Source organism: Colletotrichum lupini, chromosome 2 (assembly GCF_023278565.1).
Source record: "Colletotrichum lupini chromosome 2, complete sequence".
Taxonomy (NCBI): Eukaryota; Fungi; Ascomycota; class Sordariomycetes; order Glomerellales; family Glomerellaceae; genus Colletotrichum; species Colletotrichum lupini.
Window position 1 is genome coordinate 1,748,267 of NC_064675.1, and position 21,098 is coordinate 1,769,364.

General features: G+C 35.4%; 2 protein-coding genes across 2 annotated transcripts; one reads left to right on the top strand and one right to left on the bottom strand.

The window, feature by feature from the left end:
• Positions 1-6,275: 6,275 nt before the first annotated feature.
• On the top strand, positions 6,276-7,036 carry CLUP02_02889 (uncharacterized protein; the record flags this gene model as incomplete). Its single annotated transcript, XM_049281917.1, has 4 exons — positions 6,276-6,313; positions 6,370-6,614; positions 6,663-6,781; positions 6,848-7,036. 4 exons carry the CDS (start codon positions 6,276-6,278, stop codon positions 7,034-7,036), a joined length of 591 nt encoding a protein of 196 aa, XP_049139060.1.
• A 181-nt stretch (positions 7,037-7,217) lies between these two features.
• Positions 7,218-10,591, bottom strand: CLUP02_02890 (C2H2 finger domain-containing protein; the record flags this gene model as incomplete). The annotated part of the gene is made up of 11 exons (XM_049281918.1): positions 7,218-7,332; positions 7,418-7,509; positions 7,593-7,897; positions 7,955-8,360; positions 8,430-8,536; positions 8,589-8,962; positions 9,014-9,252; positions 9,314-9,620; positions 9,676-10,097; positions 10,152-10,464; positions 10,557-10,591. The coding sequence occupies 11 exons, from the start codon at positions 10,589-10,591 to the stop codon at positions 7,218-7,220; spliced, it is 2,715 nt and encodes a 904-aa protein (XP_049139061.1).
• Between the last annotated feature and the right edge of the window lie 10,507 nt (positions 10,592-21,098).

Consider the following 21,098-nt stretch of genomic DNA (forward strand, 5'->3'; position numbering starts at 1 on the left):
ATAATAAGATACGGTTAAGTCCCTTTTCTATAACCTCCTTATAGTAGTCTATTACTAGTAGTGGCTACTTTCCTACGGTAATTAGCAGAACTTTTTATTTAAATATAGCCTCTTATAAAAGTAGTTAAAACCGAAGAGCTTCTTTCGGGTTTTAAGTATTAAGAAAAACATACTCTTCTCTTTTTACCTCTTTAGTAATAAATTCGAGTATAACTTTTCGTACTAAAGATATTCTTATAGAAGGGTCTTTATATTAACTAGATAAGGTTACTTAATTACTTATTTTTAATTCTTAATAATAGCCTACTTTTAGTAAATAGTAACTAGAGGAGAGTAGCTTATTATTAACTATGTTATTATTAAATAAAGCAACTAATACCTATAGATTATCTTAACGAGGAGTACTAAAGAACGCTAAATATATAGATTTATAAATAAATAGGCTAGTAAGTCTCCCGCCTCCCGTACTTAGTTACTTATTTATAATATTAATAAATATCGACTTAGCGGCGTCTATATAAGATATCTAATTTAGCCACGGCCGAGAATCGTATTTCGAACTATAGGTATTGGTAAAAAACTCGGGTAATTCCTGAGCTGAATCATTTTGCTAAAGGTCTGGGAATGTCGGATTAGAAGTTTAATTCGACCGCGGTATATAACCGACTGCGCAGGGGCTAATTGGGGGCCCTATTTACGATTATCGTAGCCAGCCCAACCTACGGTTAGAACCTCCTTTTTATACCTACTACGCAGATATTTAAATAGTTTAATTAATCTCTTCGTTAACTACCGTTCGAACTAACTACCCTATAAATAGGGATACTAATAGGGAACGTATAGGCAATTTTATTAGCCACAGCTTAAAAGCTTAGAACATCGTAAATATAGTCTTTTAGTGGCCGAGCTATTATTAATACTTATTATATAACCTCTAAATCTAGAGACATAGACTTTAAATAACGAATACTATTCGTATCGAACCCCAGTTTTAATACTAAACTTACTAGCTTAAGAAGTAAGCTTAGATTCGTTTCTATTTATCGGAAATTCCTTATTATTAAAAGCTATAACTACCGTATTCTAAGCTAAAGACGAGCGTCTATTTTAATAGGTCGGTAAGAGAAAGTTATATCGGACTCCTTAATTAAATATAGGTTTTTATCTCTTATTAAATACTTAAAGGCCCTCGCTAATATAGTCCTTATAGTATATCTATCCTAAAGTATAGTAACTAAACGCTTTATCTACTTTGCGCATAATTTAAAGTACTTAACGTTATTAAAAAATATTATTAGTAATAGAATCGTAGAGTTAATAGAACAAAGGTTTTTCTAAATAACGATTTACTTAGATTTATTAAAAAGCCTAAAAATACGACTATTTAGAACTACGTTCCGAAGTAATCTTTTATTCTCTACTAAAAATCTAGGGTACCGGAGCTTTATAGACTAGATAGTAAATATATTAATCTTTTTAAGATTTAACTTATTATTCTTAGTAGAATATAGCTATATATAGTATATATACTCGAGGTAACTTATAACTTCTTATAACTAATTAATATAGGTTTTACTCTAATAGGGGGAGGACGCAGACCTCGTTATATTTAAAGGCGATAAGTTTATTAAAGTTACCGATAACTAGGCCCGATTATAGACCTAGGATTTATAATAAATAGTTAAAGGCGTTATAAAACGCTTAGTATTTAGCTATCTACTTAATATATCTCCTTTTATAATCCGATAAAGAGGACTCTAATCGATATACGACTTAGTAATTATTATACTTTTTACTACGGAGTATTTCTTAAAAAGCATTACGATTTGTAAGGTTGCCCTTAAAACGTCTCTTATTATTAATTATCGAATTAATTATTACGCTTTATAATACTAGACGTTAAGTATAGAAACCTAGTTTGAATTCCCTTTTATATATACTTACTAAATAAACCGGAGCCGGTCCTGGATTTATATATTCTCTCTAATTATATTACTAAGCCGGCCTCCCGATATTATTATTATACTTCTAAATCTACGTACTTAGTAGCTTGCGCTACTATTTATAGCTATATATATATATATACTAGGGTTTTTACCTTATTTAAGCCGCATATAGCTCTATTTTCTATTTAATACTTTTTAAATACTAATAAATAGTCTATGTTTACTTATCGGGGGCAGTAGACTAGGGTTAAACGGATACTTATTACACTAGGCTAGCGTCCTTATAAATATAAAGTTAAATGAGTCTCGCGGAGCGGGCCGGGGGGGGGGGGGGGGATTAAGTACGCTTTTGGCTTTTAAGCGTATAGTACTCCGTAGGTTCAACTATAATAAGATTTAGCTAAGATACCTATGGCCTTGTTATATACCGATAGAACGAAATTGCTTGGATTTATATACTAATATCCCCGCTGAGCTTAAGAACTATAAGGTAAACTGTTTAATTAAAAACCGAATCCTAAGCTGTGACGCTCATACTGTGATTGCTATAGCATAGTTTTATGTCTAGACGATCTTATCCGGGGTTAATAGGCCCGTTACTATAGTAGTATTGAACTCGCTAATTATTTTTTTAAGAGCAATCCGAATAAATGCTTATAGGGGCCAGTATAGTATGGCTGGGTTATCGTAGTATATACTTTTTCTGAGTTACGTAGCCGAGGTACTACGGTTCGCTAATATAGTAGCTCTAGAGAGTTAGGTTAATAGTTAATATATATAATAAATAGATTATAATAACCCGTAGTATCGGGTCTAGATACGTTTATATAAGGCGTAATACGAAGAAGAGAAAACTAAAATCGTATTATACTAGCGGCGCACTATTATAAAAAAAGGGGTTACGGCTTTACTAAGACTCCTAATACTACCCTAGTACGCGATCTCGTAATATATAAAACTTAATTTATAATTTAAAATCTATTATTATATTTTAACTTACTCCTAGCTATTTTATATCTTTAACCTTAGCCGAAATTATAATAGCTATTTACTATTTAAGCTAGGCTAAGTAATATAGGCTTATAGCGGAGGTTAGCGTTAAGACTAACCCCGCTTCTACGCTATCGTTTCTTTATTTTTTATTAAAAATATAAGTAGTAATATTAAAATAGTATTCTAGGCCCTTAGCGAATATATATAGTCTCCCGTGTATATATAGCCTATAAAAAGCTAATAACTATTATAAAACTAATATATAAAGTGTTATTAGTATAATAGTATACTAATAAGATATTAAACTTAAGGGCTTCGATCGTAACGGGTCTAAGATATTAGACCCGAGGCTCTTAAGAAATGATTTAGGTTTATATTAACGGTTCAGTAGCGGCTAGTAGGACATTAAAATTTGTCGTATCTATATAGAAAAATCCTATTATAGATTACGTAACTTATATATCGACCTCTCTATACTTCTAGATATGAGCCTTTAGGAGGCCTAGAATTTTATTACTAGCAAATTTACTACGGACCTCGCGTTTAGTATAGGGCATTTCTTATTAGGTGCCGCATAGTAGTACTTATGTCCCCGGCCTGCTTCTATTTTGTTTCTAGGTTATGCTCCTTAAACAAGGTTATATCTTTTGATATAATGCTAACCGATTATTAAGAAGTAAGTAATTAAGTCCACCGCTTGCCGAGAATGGCCTATGGTTTACCGGGTTCTATACTACCTGCCTAACTAAATAGAATATCCGTGCTTAATCCGGGAGCTTATACCACCTTCTTATATAACCGCGCAGGAGCCTTACTATTACTACTTACTACCTTCCTATTTAAAGTAGGAGTCTTTATAAAGCCCTGCTCTTAGCTTAATACTGCCTTCTTAAAATCGTACCGTTTAGGTAGCGACTCTACCGTATATCTTACTATTTACTTATAAGATTATTTACATAACTCGACTAGTCTTAACGCCCAGTGCTGAGCCTAGCGCTTGTTCACCGCCCACGGATCGAGCGAGTACCCGTAAGGGGCTTTCTATACTACTTACCGAATTACTTTTAGGAGCTATGCTCTAGCTACCCACGCCCTCTTTACTTATTAACTAAGAGGCTTAACCCCCTATATAGCCTTTATTTAACCTTTTTATAATAAACCCTTATTTAGACCTACTACTTTAAAGGACTTATTAATCTATTTACCGCCTACTAAAAACAAATTATTATCTTAGCCGCTACTCTATAGTATACCTAACCGCCTAAACCTATTAATAGTCTCTTAATAATTCTTAATAATGCAGTTATTCCTCTCTTACCTATTGCCCTTCTACTACACCCCTATTAAACAAACGATATTAATTTAATATAATGCTATTGAGGTTTATTAATTAAAAGATGATTGTTCTACTTAATTAAGGGATTTCTTCTTATCTAGGTCCGAGCGGGGTTCTGCTTTGTATTTACCTATTATTACCGGTTCTTATATATTATTTAATGTATTTTTAGTATCCCTTTATCTAGACATAGTTATTAGTTTAATAACCCTACTTTATACTACGCGTATTATAAAGCCCTTATATAGCTCTTTATAAGCGGTATATTAATAAGTTCCGTACTCTTTGCGCAATATTTTTAAACTAGAGGTATACTTAGCTGCGCATGTCGCTATTCTTTTATAATAACACTTAATTAGCTTAATTTATTAGGTTGGCTATAGCTAAAGGCCGCCGGATCCTAATAGTATTACTAAACTAGTATTTCGGATGGGGAGAAAATAATATCGGGGCACGACTATTAAGTAGGGGTTAATCGAATATATTAATAAAAATAAGGAATAAGTAGCTATTAGTATATACCGACTATTTTTATAGTAGATTAAGGACCCCGTATACCGGCATATTCTTAGCGAGCTTATTTATACTTATATAAGACCGTAGGTCCCCTAAGTATAGTATAATAATTATTATAACGAGTGCACTAGCATAGGCTTAATAACAGAACCTAGGATACCCTCGCTTAGGTAGAACTCACTATATATAGTTATTACTTAGAACCGTACAGTCGGGCTAGGATTGCCCTATAAGGGATAGATATTACTCGTTTATATAAATCTATTATAGGCCTAGTAGATCACTCTAAGTAATATAACTAAAAAAACATATCCCTAATTTATTATGCCACTGCTAACTATACTAAAGATCTGTTACTTAATAAATAGATTATACTATACCTCGTGCGCACATCCTTTAACTCGGCTATTATTTAAAATACTTTAAAGAAGGTTTAAAAAAGTTAAATAAAAGAACTAAATAGCGTAAAAAATATATAGGCCTAATAGCACTCTTTAATACGGTTAAAAAAATTATAAATACCGCAATAGTATAATAACTAAGCTACCCTACCGAAACATACGGGCTGCTCTTAAATATCTATATACGGAAGAATACGTATTATATTAATTATATATAAGATAGATATATAAAGCCTAGGGCTTAAGGAAATTATAGCATGCCCCTTTCCCTTAGTTACGCTAGGCGCCCTCTATATTCTTTTATATAGCTAACTCCTACTTAATATAGGGAAAGGACGTACTAATAAAGTAGCGGTGCGTTAAAATACTAGTTCTCTTAGATATTAAAATTAACTTAGACAGACCCCGATCCAAAACATCTAGAATCAATACTAGCATGCCCTAAGGATCGCCCTTATTACCGATAGCCTACCTTTTCTATTACTAACGCCCACTACTTTTATTAGAGAGGACGATAAATAATATAATATATTATACTACTATACGGTAGGATTTAAAAGCTCTAGCGCTAGAGAATCGAAGCGCTTTTAGGAAGATATATCTTCCGGATTATACTAAATAAGCGCAAAATAGCTAGTAAAATAGTCCGATCTAACTAAATTAATACCCTTATATAGTATATAATCGAGTAATAACCGCACAAAGCTAAGCATTAGGGGAGACTAAGGTAGTTAGAACCGTTATATAAAGAACTAGATATTAAAGGGGCTTAAAAGTATACGTATATAAATAAGTAGAGAGCTACTAAATAGACTTAGTAGCTATTAGGATAAATAAGGCTAGAGAGTAATATAAGAACGTTAGAAATAGCTAGTTAAGGCTTTATATTAAGGACTTTAAGTACTATGGATTAATAGCCGGAGCGCGTTGGCGGCTAGCTAAACCCCGCTATTTAGGGATAGCTACTAATATAAAGACGGCTAATTAGATAAACTAGTCTTTAAACACGTGGCGTGCCTTACTCGAACTCCGCAATAACTAATTAACCTCATCATAGCTTCCATAGGTAAGAAAGTGAAACGGATGGCCGAGTCCAAGACTCTCCTTAGGGAGATTGCAGAGTAAACATCTTGGATGTATGACCAACTCAGGATGAGGACTAACTATGGCATACAAGGCTTTTCAATAAATCAGACCATGTCGACGTCAAAATTCGTATCGGCGAGTTCGAGTTGCCGGCCCACGGCTTGGTCCTAGCGGCTCACAGCCCATACTTCAAGAAAGCCCTCAAGGGCAACTTCCAAGAAAGCGAGAGCAAGACGTTTCGATTCCGCGAAGGAAGTGCACATGCGTACTGGAGAGTCTTCGAGTTTATGTACACCAACAATTATTCCGAAGAAGTCGAATCGATCGAAGCGCAAGGTGGCTACTCAGTACTTCGAACCTAGACCAGTGCTAATCTTTGCACAGATGACGCCGATGAACTGATGAAGCACGTGCAAGTCTATGTCTTGGCAGATTTCTTCTTGATGCCAGAACTGAAGAGTTTTGCCGTTGAAAGACTCAAACCAAAGCTTGAAGAGCTTCGGGTGAGCGAATCTTTCGTAGGCTGTATCAGAGAGACGTACGAATCAACCAACCATTCGGGTCAACAGATCAGGGATGCTATCCTTCGAGTCGTTAAGATAAACCTTGACAGCCTGTGGTCGAAAAAGACATTTCGTGATCTCGTGTATGAAGGAGGTGATTTTGCAGGCGATCTTGTCGGACAATTCGTGAACCGCTCAAATAGCAAGATCAGTGTGAAACAGGATGAGATTGAAGAAGCCAACTCTTCGTTCTAGCCATCAAGAAACAGGATGAGCGGGATATTCTCGATTTAATCTGTGTTTCGATTCTATGTATGGGTAGTCGATGCTCACCCCTCCGGTTTCTGCGACAATTGTCATGAACGAGAATAGCTTTGTGGTAGTATTTGAATTGTCTCTTTTTAAGTCGACTATCAATTCCTACCCCTCCCGCAAGTCAATTGTGGTACTTGTTGCCCAGTCCATGCTCCTGTGGCGGCGAGACATCACGCCGCAACATGTGCCCAGGTACGCATTTGAAGTGACGCGATACCGAAGTGACCTTATTCCATCTGCCTTACAATATGTTATCAGGCATGAGTCGAGGGGTCATGACTCGCCGCCATCAACGCTCGTAGTTTGATCCTACGCGTGCACGTGATGGCTGAGGGCATCAAACACTGCATTCTGTCATGCCTTCGCCCGATGCGTTCGAATTTGAGAGAGGTGCCTGCGTATGTAGAGGTCTGCTGGGTAATCCCTTGGATAGCGCTCAAGTGTCAAGTCGTCAACACAAAATTGCTGTAAGGGACATGGCATACGCTCATGATACGGTCCCGTGAATGTCGCGGGCATGACGCTGAAAATGCATCTTGTTGTTGAGAGTCATGTCGCAAACCTTGCAGTCTACCTGATCGCAGCCTGCGATTTTGTCAAGGTGCTTTCGTTTGAAGTGTTTGGTCAAGTCATTAGAGGTGTAGAACTCGTGCATAAGTTCGTTCAACCGCTGTTCATCATCCGTAGGCAGACACAAGGCTTGACCAATACACACGAAGCATCGTCTTAGCCGCTCTTCCTTGTCAGCAACAAATACGGACAGTGTAGCTTCGTATAAAGGGGTGCTTTCTCGTGGGTAGCCTGACGAAGAAGGAAGTGGGCCCTCTGCTGGCCTATGCTAGGACCGGCGCACCGTACATCCTTCTTGAACAAGACAGTACGCAGACACCGCTTCGATAGCATCGTCTCTTCGACGGTACTGCCCTTCCAGTGTCGTGACAACTGGGGCTGTGAGCTTGGCGAGCAATCGCTTTTGTGCTGGTCTCTGAGGGTGACAGGGATCCATTGTTGCCGGTTTGGCAAACCCAACGCCGCGAATTCGGCGCTCGATGTCGTCTGTGGCTTGCTGGTCAGTCCATTCGTCCCTGATTTGCTGTTTCAGATCTCTCCTGAGTCTCTCCTTTTCTTTGCGCATCATCCGTTTAGCTTCTTTGTATTCTTTAGAGCCCAGAGGCAGTTTCGGAATAGCTTCCATAAGTGCTCTTATGGTTGAATGCGTCGCAACAGAGGCAGACTGCCCTACCGTCAGATCGATTAGACGACGCTGCGAGATGGAGTGGCCAATGCTACAAGACTGCTTGAGAAGTGCTTGCTATGGCTTCTGTCCACGGACGATACCCCAGAGACCAGCAGAGATGTTGCGCCCAAGATAGTGCCTCTGGAAAGGGTCGGAATTGCCGTGTCCCATGGCTAAATTTCTCAGAGCCTCGCTGACGTCGACTGTAATGACAGTTAGTGCAGTCATCACAGGAGATTGCGTATAATAGACCACTTTGGTCAAATACATTGGCAGCGTTGTAGCGCAGATTATAGGCTATCGTAGGGTCCTTAAGCCCCATAATTTCGCCAATTCTCTTGACCCAGGCTGCCATCATACCATAAGATATGCGTTGATTACGGGACATCTGATAACCTGTCAAAGTCTCGACAGCTCGACGAAAAATGAAGGTCTGGTTGAGGTCCTCCCTCAACGGCAAGGGAAGCTCTTTCTCGCCAGGATGTATATCAAGGCTTTGAAGGTGATGCGGCGAGGTAAGACTTGGTGCACAGAAAGCTCGGTAACGGAAAATAATGCCCAGGAGAAAGACGTGGGGGCTTAAGAGCAAGGACGGATCAAACATGGTTTCGGGGATCGTGTATGTTTTCCTGAGACATTAGCAAACCGCGGCGATGGCACTAGAATGAGAGCATACCCACTGTTCCTTTTCGCCGAGGTAGGTTTTAGTGAATTCAGGAGTGAGCCAAAGAAGAAGCTTATGTAGCCCGCCCTCTGGGTCCCTTGCCAAAGCGACCCGAATGTCCTTGAATCGTAGGTTGAGCGTCGCCATTGGCCGAGAACCAACAGGGGCAAGCAGGAGGAGAAAGAGTACGGCGAGGATACGCAGTTCCCTAAGCTTAAAGGACTTCTTTATTATGCTAAGCGTAGTCTCATTCTGCTACATAAGGTCTTCAATCACCATATAGCAATTGGCTCGCCGCTGTTCGTTCATACCGTACCTCTTCAATAAGCGTCGCAGAACCTGGGCTAGTTAGTTGTAGGACTGGCTTAGGTCCGGGAGAGTTACCTTCCCTGTGCATGCTGCGGTTCAGCTTTAGATCAAGCTTATCGCCCACGGCTCTCTCGTAGACGAGCCGAAAGACCTTCCAGTATGTTCCCAGCGAACTTTTCTTCTTGATTCCACGTTTCCTCCTGCCGTCCTTGCCGACCTTTTGGTTGAGTAACCAATCGAAGAAGGTATGCATGATGCTGGTCGAGATGGTCGCGTAACACTGTTGGACGTCGCGCTTGATAACAGCGCAAAATCTGTGCGTAAAACGTGTCAGCGAACAGAGCGCGAAAAGAACTGAGAAGAGCGCACTGGTGCCATTGTCCCTCGACGGCATCGAGGAGCACCGTCGTCCCCAGACTGTAGTCTTGACAGGCGAAGGAATCCTCGTTGAAGCTCTCTAGCTCGCGCAGCCAGTATTCAGATGGATGCACATTCCCGTCAAAGAGCTTCATCTGGTCTTCCATATCGTAATCCTTGTCTTCGGAAAGGATTTCGTCGTCGTCGTCGTCGTCGTCGTCGCCGTCTCCATCGTATAGGGTTTTGCCGTCGTCGTCATCATGGAAAGCTTCGACTCCGATTGGCAAAGTGTCTAAGCCAGCTCGCTGATCGCTGGCGTGAGAGACCCCATTGGATACGCCGCAACTATCTTTGTCGAGGGGGAAAGAGGCATCGGAGTCGGGAGTAATTGTATTTCGCCGTCGTCGCGGTGACATTCTGGAAATGAAAGGGAACTAAGTGCTGTTAGATCGGAGGGCGGAGAATAGACTCAACGAACATAAAGAAACCGCGGTGGCAATGCATTCGAAGGGAACATCGACCTGAACCAAGCGGCGATTGCGATTTATATAGTATGAGGAGGGAGCCATTGTTTGAGAAATGGCGGCTGTTTTGGCTGTTTGAAGCAATTCGGGAAACAAACTATGAAGAGCGGAAATCGTGAACGAGAAAAGAGAAAGCAGCTCGACGTTGCTGGTAGTGTGGCTGAGGTACCTTGGGTTGTACCCCGCGGTACAAGACATGGTACGGGACTGGTCCGTGGCGCTTGGTGGGGCAGAAGACCTCGAGTAAAGCGGCGACGGGTTGGTGGCAGATGTCCCACTGATTCCGGCGACAGAACCTGCCCCAAATGGCGGCAAACAAGCCGTCTCTTTTTTTAAGGAAGTAAGTAAAGTACAGTACAGTATCGTCACACGCAGATCGTCGCAATGTTCTGGCTCTGAACCATGACGTCGATGCATATGCATACGACAAGCCAGATGGGCAAGAGACGATGCCTCAAGGAGGGCACAGCACGCGCTGCCTGGAAAAACAGTCAAAAGTCGCTGCTCAAAAGGGTAGATGTGGTAAAACTAGCTAGCCAAATGAAAAGCGTGTCCACAATTAATCGCCGCCCATTTCACGGAAGCCTCCCAAGTGATTATTTCAAAGGACTGCACATGTGACTGCTGGGTATAGCGATCTGGATTACCTGGATTCTAGTAGCGCTGTTGAATCCCCAGAGACATCACACTTGGCAACGGGCCCATGCTGTCCCGACAGCAGGGGTCAAAAGGTCCTCATCACCTGTTTCCAGAGGGTGGGAGACAAAGCGCCCTTGCTCGACTCCTGACAACGACAGCCAATATGGACTGCCCAGCCACTCCGGAGCCAGGGTTGATCGCGTTGGATGGCGCGTTTGGTTCGCCCGCGCAAGCCCGTTCTGTCACACTGGCTTCAGTACCTGCTGCGCTTGAAGTTGATTCCGATGCTGGTGGGAAGCGCTTTGCAGCACAGACATAAGCCACAGGCACCCGTCATTGCTTGCTAGGATCAATAGATAGTCTCAAGTAGCCTTTGCGAAACCCTTGTACTTTACCCGGGGCTAGGCCTAACACGAAATGCTGCATGCCCTGTCGAATCAGACTCCTTTGGTCCCCCAGCGCACGGGCTCCTTTATTAACTGGCCGCGATCCGAGTTGATTGCTACGAAATGGCTTTTGCTTGGAACAGACGAACACCGAGGCGTCGCCGTTGAACCATGATCCACATGTCCGAAATGGATCTCTCAACTGATCGTTAGCCGCACTAGGACGATGCTTCATCAAGTTCCTGCGTACACTACCAGATGCGCTACCTAGAGAGATTTGTGGACGGGCCCCAATCGAGTTACATCCGAGTCTCACACAAAGTTAAAGACGATTTTGGCTTACGCTCGTATTAAAGTCTCCCCCGGTACTCCTAGTCTACCACCCAGAGGGTGATCAGCGCAGAGAGGATGCTCAAAGTCCACATGCTACGTAGCTGTAATCAAGGACAGCACCGATAACTTGAGTGCTTGCATGATGAACTCACGAGCGAACGCAGTCACAATCAGCTAATAGGAAGATCAATTAGCGCTTCTAATTTCACTCTGGGCGCGCTGGAACCCTGCCTAACATGGACTTGGCAGGATTATGAATATCTCGGATGGCAGGAAAGAAGTTAGCACAAAGCAATATATATTAGTTCATCTCGCTCGACGATGGACATGTGGTACAGCCATGTAAGTTAAAGTTGAATTTCTATAGGTGAATTTCTATAGGACGCATGTCTTTACTAATTCACAAACCTTACTACCCGTTCACTTATAATAACTCCGTATAAGGACCTAGTATAAGAACTTAATTAAATACCGTAAGGCTAGTAATAGATACTATATATAGTTAGTTCTAATAGAAACTCGTATACTAGCTAGTATTATAATAATATATTTTAATACTATTTTATATTTATATTTTTAATTATAACCTAGTCGAGCGGCCTCGAGTTATACCTTAATAACGAGTATTATAAAGGTATTTTATATTATTTTTTTTAAGGTAACTAGTAGTGCAGAATATAAAAATACTTTAGAAATCCTTAGCCCTTATTATAATATAGTATATAAGTAGTTAATTCGTTACCCTTTTAGTAAAATAGGCTACTATAAGCTCGAACTATAATATAATAGTCTATATTATCGCTATCTTCTTAAATATTTAATATAAACCGCTAGCTTAGGCCTTAGTAATATAAAAGATCCTTAGAGCTTATAAACTAAGGCCGTTTTAATAACTTAGCTACTTTAGTTTTATATTAAAGATCTCTAACCTAATTTATAAATATAGCTACGAAATAAAGCTCGTAGTAGTCTTTATTAAGCATAAGTTATTTAAAGTTAGATCTAAAGAAAATAGGATTAGCCTTAAGATTAGCGGCTATTTTATATTATATATTATCTTTAAAAAAAAAATTTATAATATAGTCGAGTACTTCTTTTATTAACCTAGGTATTTAGGGAAAATGCGAAGAGCGTTAAGTAGAAGCTAAGCTCTTACTATATTATAGTTAGAGGACGCTTTTATATATTTTAAAAATGTGCGACGCGTAGCGGTGTGCCTATCTCGTTATTACTTAGCTATAGAGCTCATTATAGCCGACATTAGTAATAATAATGTTAATCGCGTGAACTAGCTAAAAAGGGCATTTATAGCTTATTAGCAAAGTATCTTTTTTAGTATAGTAGATTAGTAATGATTCTAGAGTGTCTCGTAGTTAGATATAGGATAAAGGGATTAGCGGATCAGCTAGGCTTAGGATAGTTATAGGATTGAAGAGGCTTAAATATAATATTAACGGGCTTCGGACGTAATTACGAGTGGGTCGTTATATTCCCCTCAAACCGTAAGCAATCGTCTATATATAGTACCTAGCGTTGCCCTTTGTTAAATCTGTTAAGAATAGAAATAAGTTATAGGAGAGAGATTCGAAATACTACTTAGGCGTTTTTTAAAAAATGGATTACTTACGGCGCCTCTAGATAGCGACGTCGGAGGGCTTAAGCTATATTAGATAGTAGCGTAACGCCCTTTTAACTCTTAATAATTAATAATAAAGATAATTCATATTAATAATAGTAGTAATATATATAGTATAGTTATATATATAGGCATAGATTCTCTTTTCCTCTATATAATATTATAAGATAAAAATAGACCCGGCGAATCTTAGTATAAGCTACGTGCGCTTCTTATTAGAGCTAATTTCTAAGATTATATAGTAGCTACTTCTATTTTAATTATAGCTTAACGGCTTTAAAATTATAGCCTTCTTAACCCTACCTAACGGGAACTAAGAGTACGTTAAGGTTATCCTCTATTATTAATAAGTCTAGTTCGTTATTAGCCTATACCTCTACGTCTTCCCTCTATTAAAATATAGATAGATAGCTAGAGCCTAATCTCTTTTTTATAAGTATATATATTATTTATTTTATTTATAACGCTTTCGAAACGGCTATAAATATCTCAAAGCTATACTATAACTTATTTAACGTCGGATATAAAAGTAGTTCTTATAAGAGCTAAGCTTTTTTAATAGTTAAGTTCTTACTTAAGGCGGCCGGAGTTTCTTACGAGTTTTTTTAAACGTTTTTCTTTATTAATTAGTACTTTTTAAGACTATATAGTATTATTTACGAGGTTAGTTATATAAGTTCTTCTACCTAGGGCCGCGATTATATTATTTATATTACTTAGTAAGTATAGTAGACCGTTTAATTAGCGAGGGCACTTTAAAAATCTAGCTACTATATCGGATTACTATTAAAATAAAGTATAAAGCTAGTAGGTTATTAAGCGAAGTACGTAATATAGATTACTTTATATAAGAACGGATATTATATTTACTAATTGCGAAACTAACGCTAGATATAGATAAGATAGAATTTTAATAAGCTTAATAGGGCCGTTTAGTCCTTTTCGGGCTACTTTCGTTATTAACTCGATAAGTAAAGAACTAGAGCTTTTATAACTACGTAAGCTAGGAAATAATCTTATCTTAATATAGTACACTCTATATATAGGTACCGTAGGTATATATAGACTATATAGTATAATTATTAACTTTAAGGCTATTTCTATAGCCCCGGCGTCGTTATAAATATTTTATAAAAATAGCTATTCGTAGGAAATGCTAACTATTGAGCCGTTAGCGGCTTTTATAAAATTTAGTTATAAAGAGCTTTGCTTTTTAAAAGACGGTATTAGATATCGATACGAGCTTATACGTACGAAGAGTATAATATACCTAGTTTAAAAATAAAGGTAGTCTAGAGTTATAGTTTTAACGATATAAACCTCTCTATTAGCAATAGTATAGCCTGGGCTACTAAATTATTATAAACGTATTAAAAATATTATAGATTCTATATAATAAGCGGCGCACTCTTACGTTATTATATAAGTATCTTATTAATAAGAATTAGGACTAACCCATTAAAATAAAATAAGCGATATTACTTCGCTATTTACTTAATAGTTAATTACCCTTATAACGGACTAACTAACGATACGTAGTACCCGCTACTAAATAGGGTTAAAAAAAATATAAATAGTACTACGGGAGATCGGTTTATTACTTATATTATAAGCTATTTATATAGGCTATTATAGGGTAAAGAGTTCGTTATAAAAGTTATTATATTTCTTACGTACTTAAAAGTCTACGAAATACTTAAAAAATATAATAATAGCCCGTTAAATAATAGGACTAACTTATTATTCAAGTTTAATAAGGTACTAAACTTTAACTTTAAAAACATACTTATTACTATTAAAATGCTCGAATAGGTTTTGATATTCTCCGCGCAAATTTAAGAAATTTATATATTAGAAAATACCGTTTACCCCGGGATATTACTAACGACTTTTAATTTTTATAATAATTCGGTATTAAGAAAGATATTATATATATATTACTATATACGAATCTTATTTCCTAATACTTACGAAGTAACTATATACCGGATACGGGCCGTTTTTTAAATAAGCTTTATAAATACGGCCGAGTTATTTCTTAATACGCTTAGTAATAACGAGCTAGAGTTAGGGAGGTACTTAATATATAACGTAAACGAGGACTTATTTAACGGCGAAGGCAATAAGCCCTACTATTCTAGCCTATTTAGCGTTAAATTTAGTAAAGACTTAGATCTATTAAAAGGAGGGTAATTAAATAAAGATTATAATAATTTAAATATTTTAGATAAAAGCTACGGGCCTAGCGCAAAAGAAGACGATAGCGATATAAAGTAGTTACTAAGTTCGTTATATATAGGGGTGTGTTACTATATTCTATAATCCTCTATTTACTATCTTGAGAAAAATTTTATATTCCTTTTATATCGTTTATATATAAGGAGACGACCTGCCCCGGTATTTATCGAACGTATAAGAAGTGTTTTATAAGCTATACCTTATGTTTTATACTGCGCAACGAAGATCCCGCCCTTAAGGCCGTAATATATATAATATATTAATATTACTAATAATAGCTTATATAGAGCCGTAGATTACTTAGTTACTTTTAAGCTAGGTTATAAAGTACGAAGTATTAAGTAACGAGCCTAATAATATTACAAAACTCGTAGTAAAAGACCGGAAAAATAAGCTAAGAAATTCGTTTATAAACTACTTACTAGCGGCGTAACTAGCTTCTTATTATTATCGCTTTAGTATAGGAAGTAAGTTCCGTTAATTATATTACGGTTAGGACTAAAAGTACTTTCTCGTATTATATATACCCCATTTATTTTATTAAATCTCTCTTATAATAAAAAGACCTCTAGCTATAAAATACTAAGTCGCCCGGTATTAAAATACTAGTAATACTATTATAAAAGTCTATATTAACATCTCTGCGCTTCTTATCGACGTCTCGTATATAATATTTTATTAATTATAAAATCTCGTAATATTAGTCCTCTAGCTTATTATTACTATTATAAATATAGCGTCGGCTATCGAGATCTTTTCGCAAGTCCCGTTATATATTATAAGTAATTATAATATTAACTAGGCTTTTATCGTACTAAAATATCTACTATTTAATCTAAGTATATTAGTAATATATTTATTACGTCGGCTTACGATTTAGAAGACGTAACTATATATATCTATTTCGATATTACTATCTAATTAGAGCTTTTAATATATATATAAACGAACTACCTATTTAATAATTAACTAAGTCCGCCCCGCTATTTTCTTTCTAGAGGCTTATTTAACTTTTTAAAGTTATAATAATAACAAAAAGAGCCCTATATAAAGCGTACCCTAAAGCGTTACGAAGGACGGAAGTCCGACGTACGCTTATTATTAACTATAGCTTTATATTATTTATTATAGCGCTTCGTCTATTTATGAATAAGTAATATACGAGTAGTTTATAAAAGGACGACTATATAACTATCCTCGTAGTAGTACCTAACCCTAACTTTTTAAAAAACCCTTTTTAATATTATTTATTAAGTACTCTTTATTACTTTAGCCGTAGTCTATTTATATATTATAAGCATTAGTTTTAGTATATATTACTAAATAATACTAATTAATAATTATAAGAGATTAGGCTATAAGTACTTAACTAGCGAGGCTATAATATAAATATAAGTATATCATAAAACTAAAGCTTATAAAGTCCTTCATAAGGGCTCTACTTCTTAAAAAGTTCTTTTATAATAAGATCCGTATACTAGTTACTAAGTTATTAGCGTCCTATTGCCGGCTGCATTCTAAATCTATTATAATTACTCCCCCTTTACATAACTTTAGTCCCTAAAATTATTACGTAATATCTTTTTTTAACGCTAATAATAAAGCTATTAACGTCGTTATTTATAATAAATTCCGTAAAGTATTAATAATATCCTTTCTTATTTAAGAATAAGGCATTGCTCCTATTTCCTTATCTAACGGATACTTTATTATTATTATTTAGTAATAGCGCGCCGACTAGTTATTAAGTTAGTAATATATATTCGTAATAAAATATTCTAACCGTTATAATATATAAGAGCCCGCCTAACCTCGCGGTTATTATTATTACTAAGCTATTAATTATAATAAAAGATTTTTTATTTATTATTAGTTACGTATTTACTTTTTCTTCCCTCTTTTTATTTAGTAACCGTTTTACGAATTCTTTCTTATATAACTATACTTTTCTTTTTATAATATTCTAATTCTATATCGTTTCTTAATTATAACTCTCTTACTATACTATTACTAAGTATTTACTAAAATATTTACTATTTTGCACATTTAAAATATACTTAATATAAAATATAATTTTAAAAAGGGCTTCCGCAGTCTCCGTAGTAGTACTCCCTATATATACTACTTAGCTAGTCTATATTATAATATTAACGAGCTTATTTATATTACCGGCGCTTACGTCGCTAAGTATATTATTTATTAAATTAATAAAAAAAAGTATTCTATTATAAGTTGTTAAGTCTTTGCTAATCTGTTATTAAAATATTAGCTAACGATATTTTTTAAGTTCTTAAGGAGCTATATAGCGCCGCCTAGTTTATTTAAAATACCCTTATAAAGTTTTATAATACTAAGGAGTAGGGTAGCTTTAACTCCTATAAGCGCGGCCGCGTTCTTTATACTTTTAGCTATATTACTAGTATATATAAAAAATAGCTACTTATATTACTAACTTATTAATAAGTAATAAGATAAAAAAGGTCTACTTTAAATAAGCTACTCTTTAGGAGCTCGCTACTAACTGCGAGTATTTAAACTTATTAATCTCGATTATAATAAGTTATTAATAATTATTTAGCGAATTTCTTTTTTACTAACTTAGATTTCTCTTCTTAAGCTAGTATCTTTAATACTAATAATAAAACTAAAATTATCTCCTACCTTAGTCGCCTCTAGCTAGCTTACTTTCGTAATAATAGCTATACGACCGCTCTATAAAATAACCTCGACGCTCTAGCTTAGTACTATAAAAAGACTCCTAAGGGCGTTATTATTATACGTATTTAAGAGTTTCTTACTTTCCCTATTTTTTGTAAACGTATTACTAAGTTCTTAGTAAATAAAGTACTTATTTATACCGTTATTATATATAGCGCTACCCCTATTTCCCGCGGTCTTAAGACTTAGACTCTTACTAAGAAGTATACTTTTATTACTAACTATATTCTTAATAATAATAACGAGCGGGACGACTTTAAGTTTAAGTTTAATAAGTCCTAGCGTAAAAATACTAAATCTAAGGAGCTTGGTAGTAACTTAAAGAATTCTCTTTTTTAGCGTTATAATAAGCGCCGCTATTTTAACGTTAATAACTCGTCCTCTAACTCTAAGAGATTTACTATTTAGTCGCCGACTATTTAGTAATTTCCCTATAGCTTAAGCTAAGAAACTAAGAAAATATTATATATTCTCTAATACTACTCTAATAAATATATTTAATAAGCCTATTTCCCTACCCTTTTAGCTATTACTACTTTAATATATCTTAGTATTAGTTTATTATTCTTAAATCGTATATTCTTTATTAATAAGCCGACGACCTCTCCGTAATTAAACTCTTTTAGGGTATATTTTCTATTATAATAAGCTACTTAGCTCTTAGAGGCTTATGCCTATGCTCGTATAGCCTAGGCCCTAATCTCCCTAATTTTCTAAACCCTTTCCTAAACCCCCTAGACTATAGCTTTATAGTTAAATATATATTTAACGTACTTAGGGTAGTAGCCATATAGTACTATATATAAGGACACCTTTATAATAGAATATTAACTATTATTATATATAAACTCGGCCTCCTCTAGCTACGCTACTTACCTATTTAGCGAGCCCTCGGTATAAATCTTTAAATACTTTTTTAATATTTAATAAGTTCGCTCCGTTTAGCTATTTATTTATAAATAATACGTAATAAATAGTTAGTAACGCATCGCCCGTTCCTTAGCAAACTCTTCCTAAAATATACTTATAAAAAGCTTATCTTTATTTATAATAATACCTTTAGGCATACCGAACTTATATTTAACCTCTTAATATAAAATACTTACTATCTATACTACGTTAAATATCTTAATAATAAGTAAAAACTTTGCGAACTTTATTATATAATAAATAATAACTATAATACTATTATACTCTATGCCGTTATTACGAGCGCTCGGTAATAGCCCCGTAATAAAGTCTATAAATATTTTTTAAAATAAGTATAAGGGTAGTAATAATAACTATAGCTACCCGTACGGCTTATATCTTAAGGTTATAATTCCTAAATAATACTTATAGTTCTTAACGTATTCCTAAATATTTTATTAAATATCTTCTTAATAAAACTTCTTTTAAATTAGTTTAAGAGTTTTCGTAGCTCCTATATAACCTACCCTATAGTCGTTATAGTATTAGTAAAGGATCTCTATCCGAAGAGACTCTACCTAAAGAATAATAAGTCTTTTTTTAAAAAATAATATACCCTATTCGTTAAGTAAATATACTTTTAGCTCGCCGGCCGTAGCGTAAACTTTTATTAATTATAATATATAAAACTTATCTTTAGCTTATAATTCTTTAACGAGCTCCTTAATTTTTAGTAAAAAACGAGAAGCGAATACCGTTTCGCTCCTTATAAGCTCTTTTATAACGGGGTATAGGATATACTATTTTAGTATAGTAACCCTAGCTCTATTTAACTCCTCTTTATCTTTATTAAACCGTTAACGAGCGTTTACTAATAACTCTCTTACTTTCTTATTTTAAGTCGTTACGGTAGTAATTATTACTATTTTATTAATACGCCCTATAATACGTTACTAATATAGGGGAGAGGATTCCCCGTCCCTAGAGCTAGCTAATATCTAGCTAGGATCGTAAAAGGAGGCCTTAACTACTTAAACGTATACTTTAATAATATTATTTTATCTTTTTAAGCTAATTATCCTTTACTAAACGTCGAGCGGTAGTTTACTAATAAAACGTAGCTTCTAAACTAGTATAAAGAGGACGTTTTTATAAAGTACTTCCCCTTTTATATAGTTTAGCTTTATAAATAGACTATCCGCTAGGTTCGTTTTCCTTAGCTAGTATTCTAAATTAAAGTTAAATACTAATAGTTTATATACTTACTTCGTAAGCGTTTTTTAAAAGTCCCGTACTAGTGCGCTAATTACTTTTTTAAATACTTAGTAATCCGTTAAGATTATAAACTTTTATAAAAGGCCCTAGAAATAGTAAGCCCAGTGCTCTAGCCCTTTTATTATAATAAGTAGTTCTTATTAACCCGTAGCCTATCGCTACTCTATATTTATAAGCTTTTATAACTAATAAGTAACGGGTCGCTATTCTCTATTAGCCTATTATAATAAAATTACTATAATAGCTTTAACTAAAGCGTTAGTTTCTACCCGTATAATACGTTATAAGTTCTAATACGTAAATACGGTTACTAAAATAAAAGCGACCTTTAGCTAATTAAATACCTCGTCTACTTCCTTAATCTACTAAAAGTCCCTTATTTACCCCTTTTCTATTTTTAATAATACTATTATCGGTATAACAATACCTAAATATTTAGTAATAAACTTCTAATTAAAATTATAGAACCCCAAGAATACTTAAATATCCCTAATAAACTCTAGCGCCTTTTAGTTAGCGATCGTTCGCACTTATAATAAGTTAATCTCGATTCTTTTTAATATAATAATATAACTTAAGAACTTAACCCTCTTTTAATAAAACGAGTACTTTAATAGTTTAGTAAAAAGCCCGTATAAACGCAAACGTTAGAGGACCTTCTTAATATCCTCCGTATACTACTCCTTTATTATTAAGTAAATTATTAAATCGTCTATATATACTATATAACAAATATCTAGCAAATCGGCGAGCGCTTAATAAATATATACCTAGAAC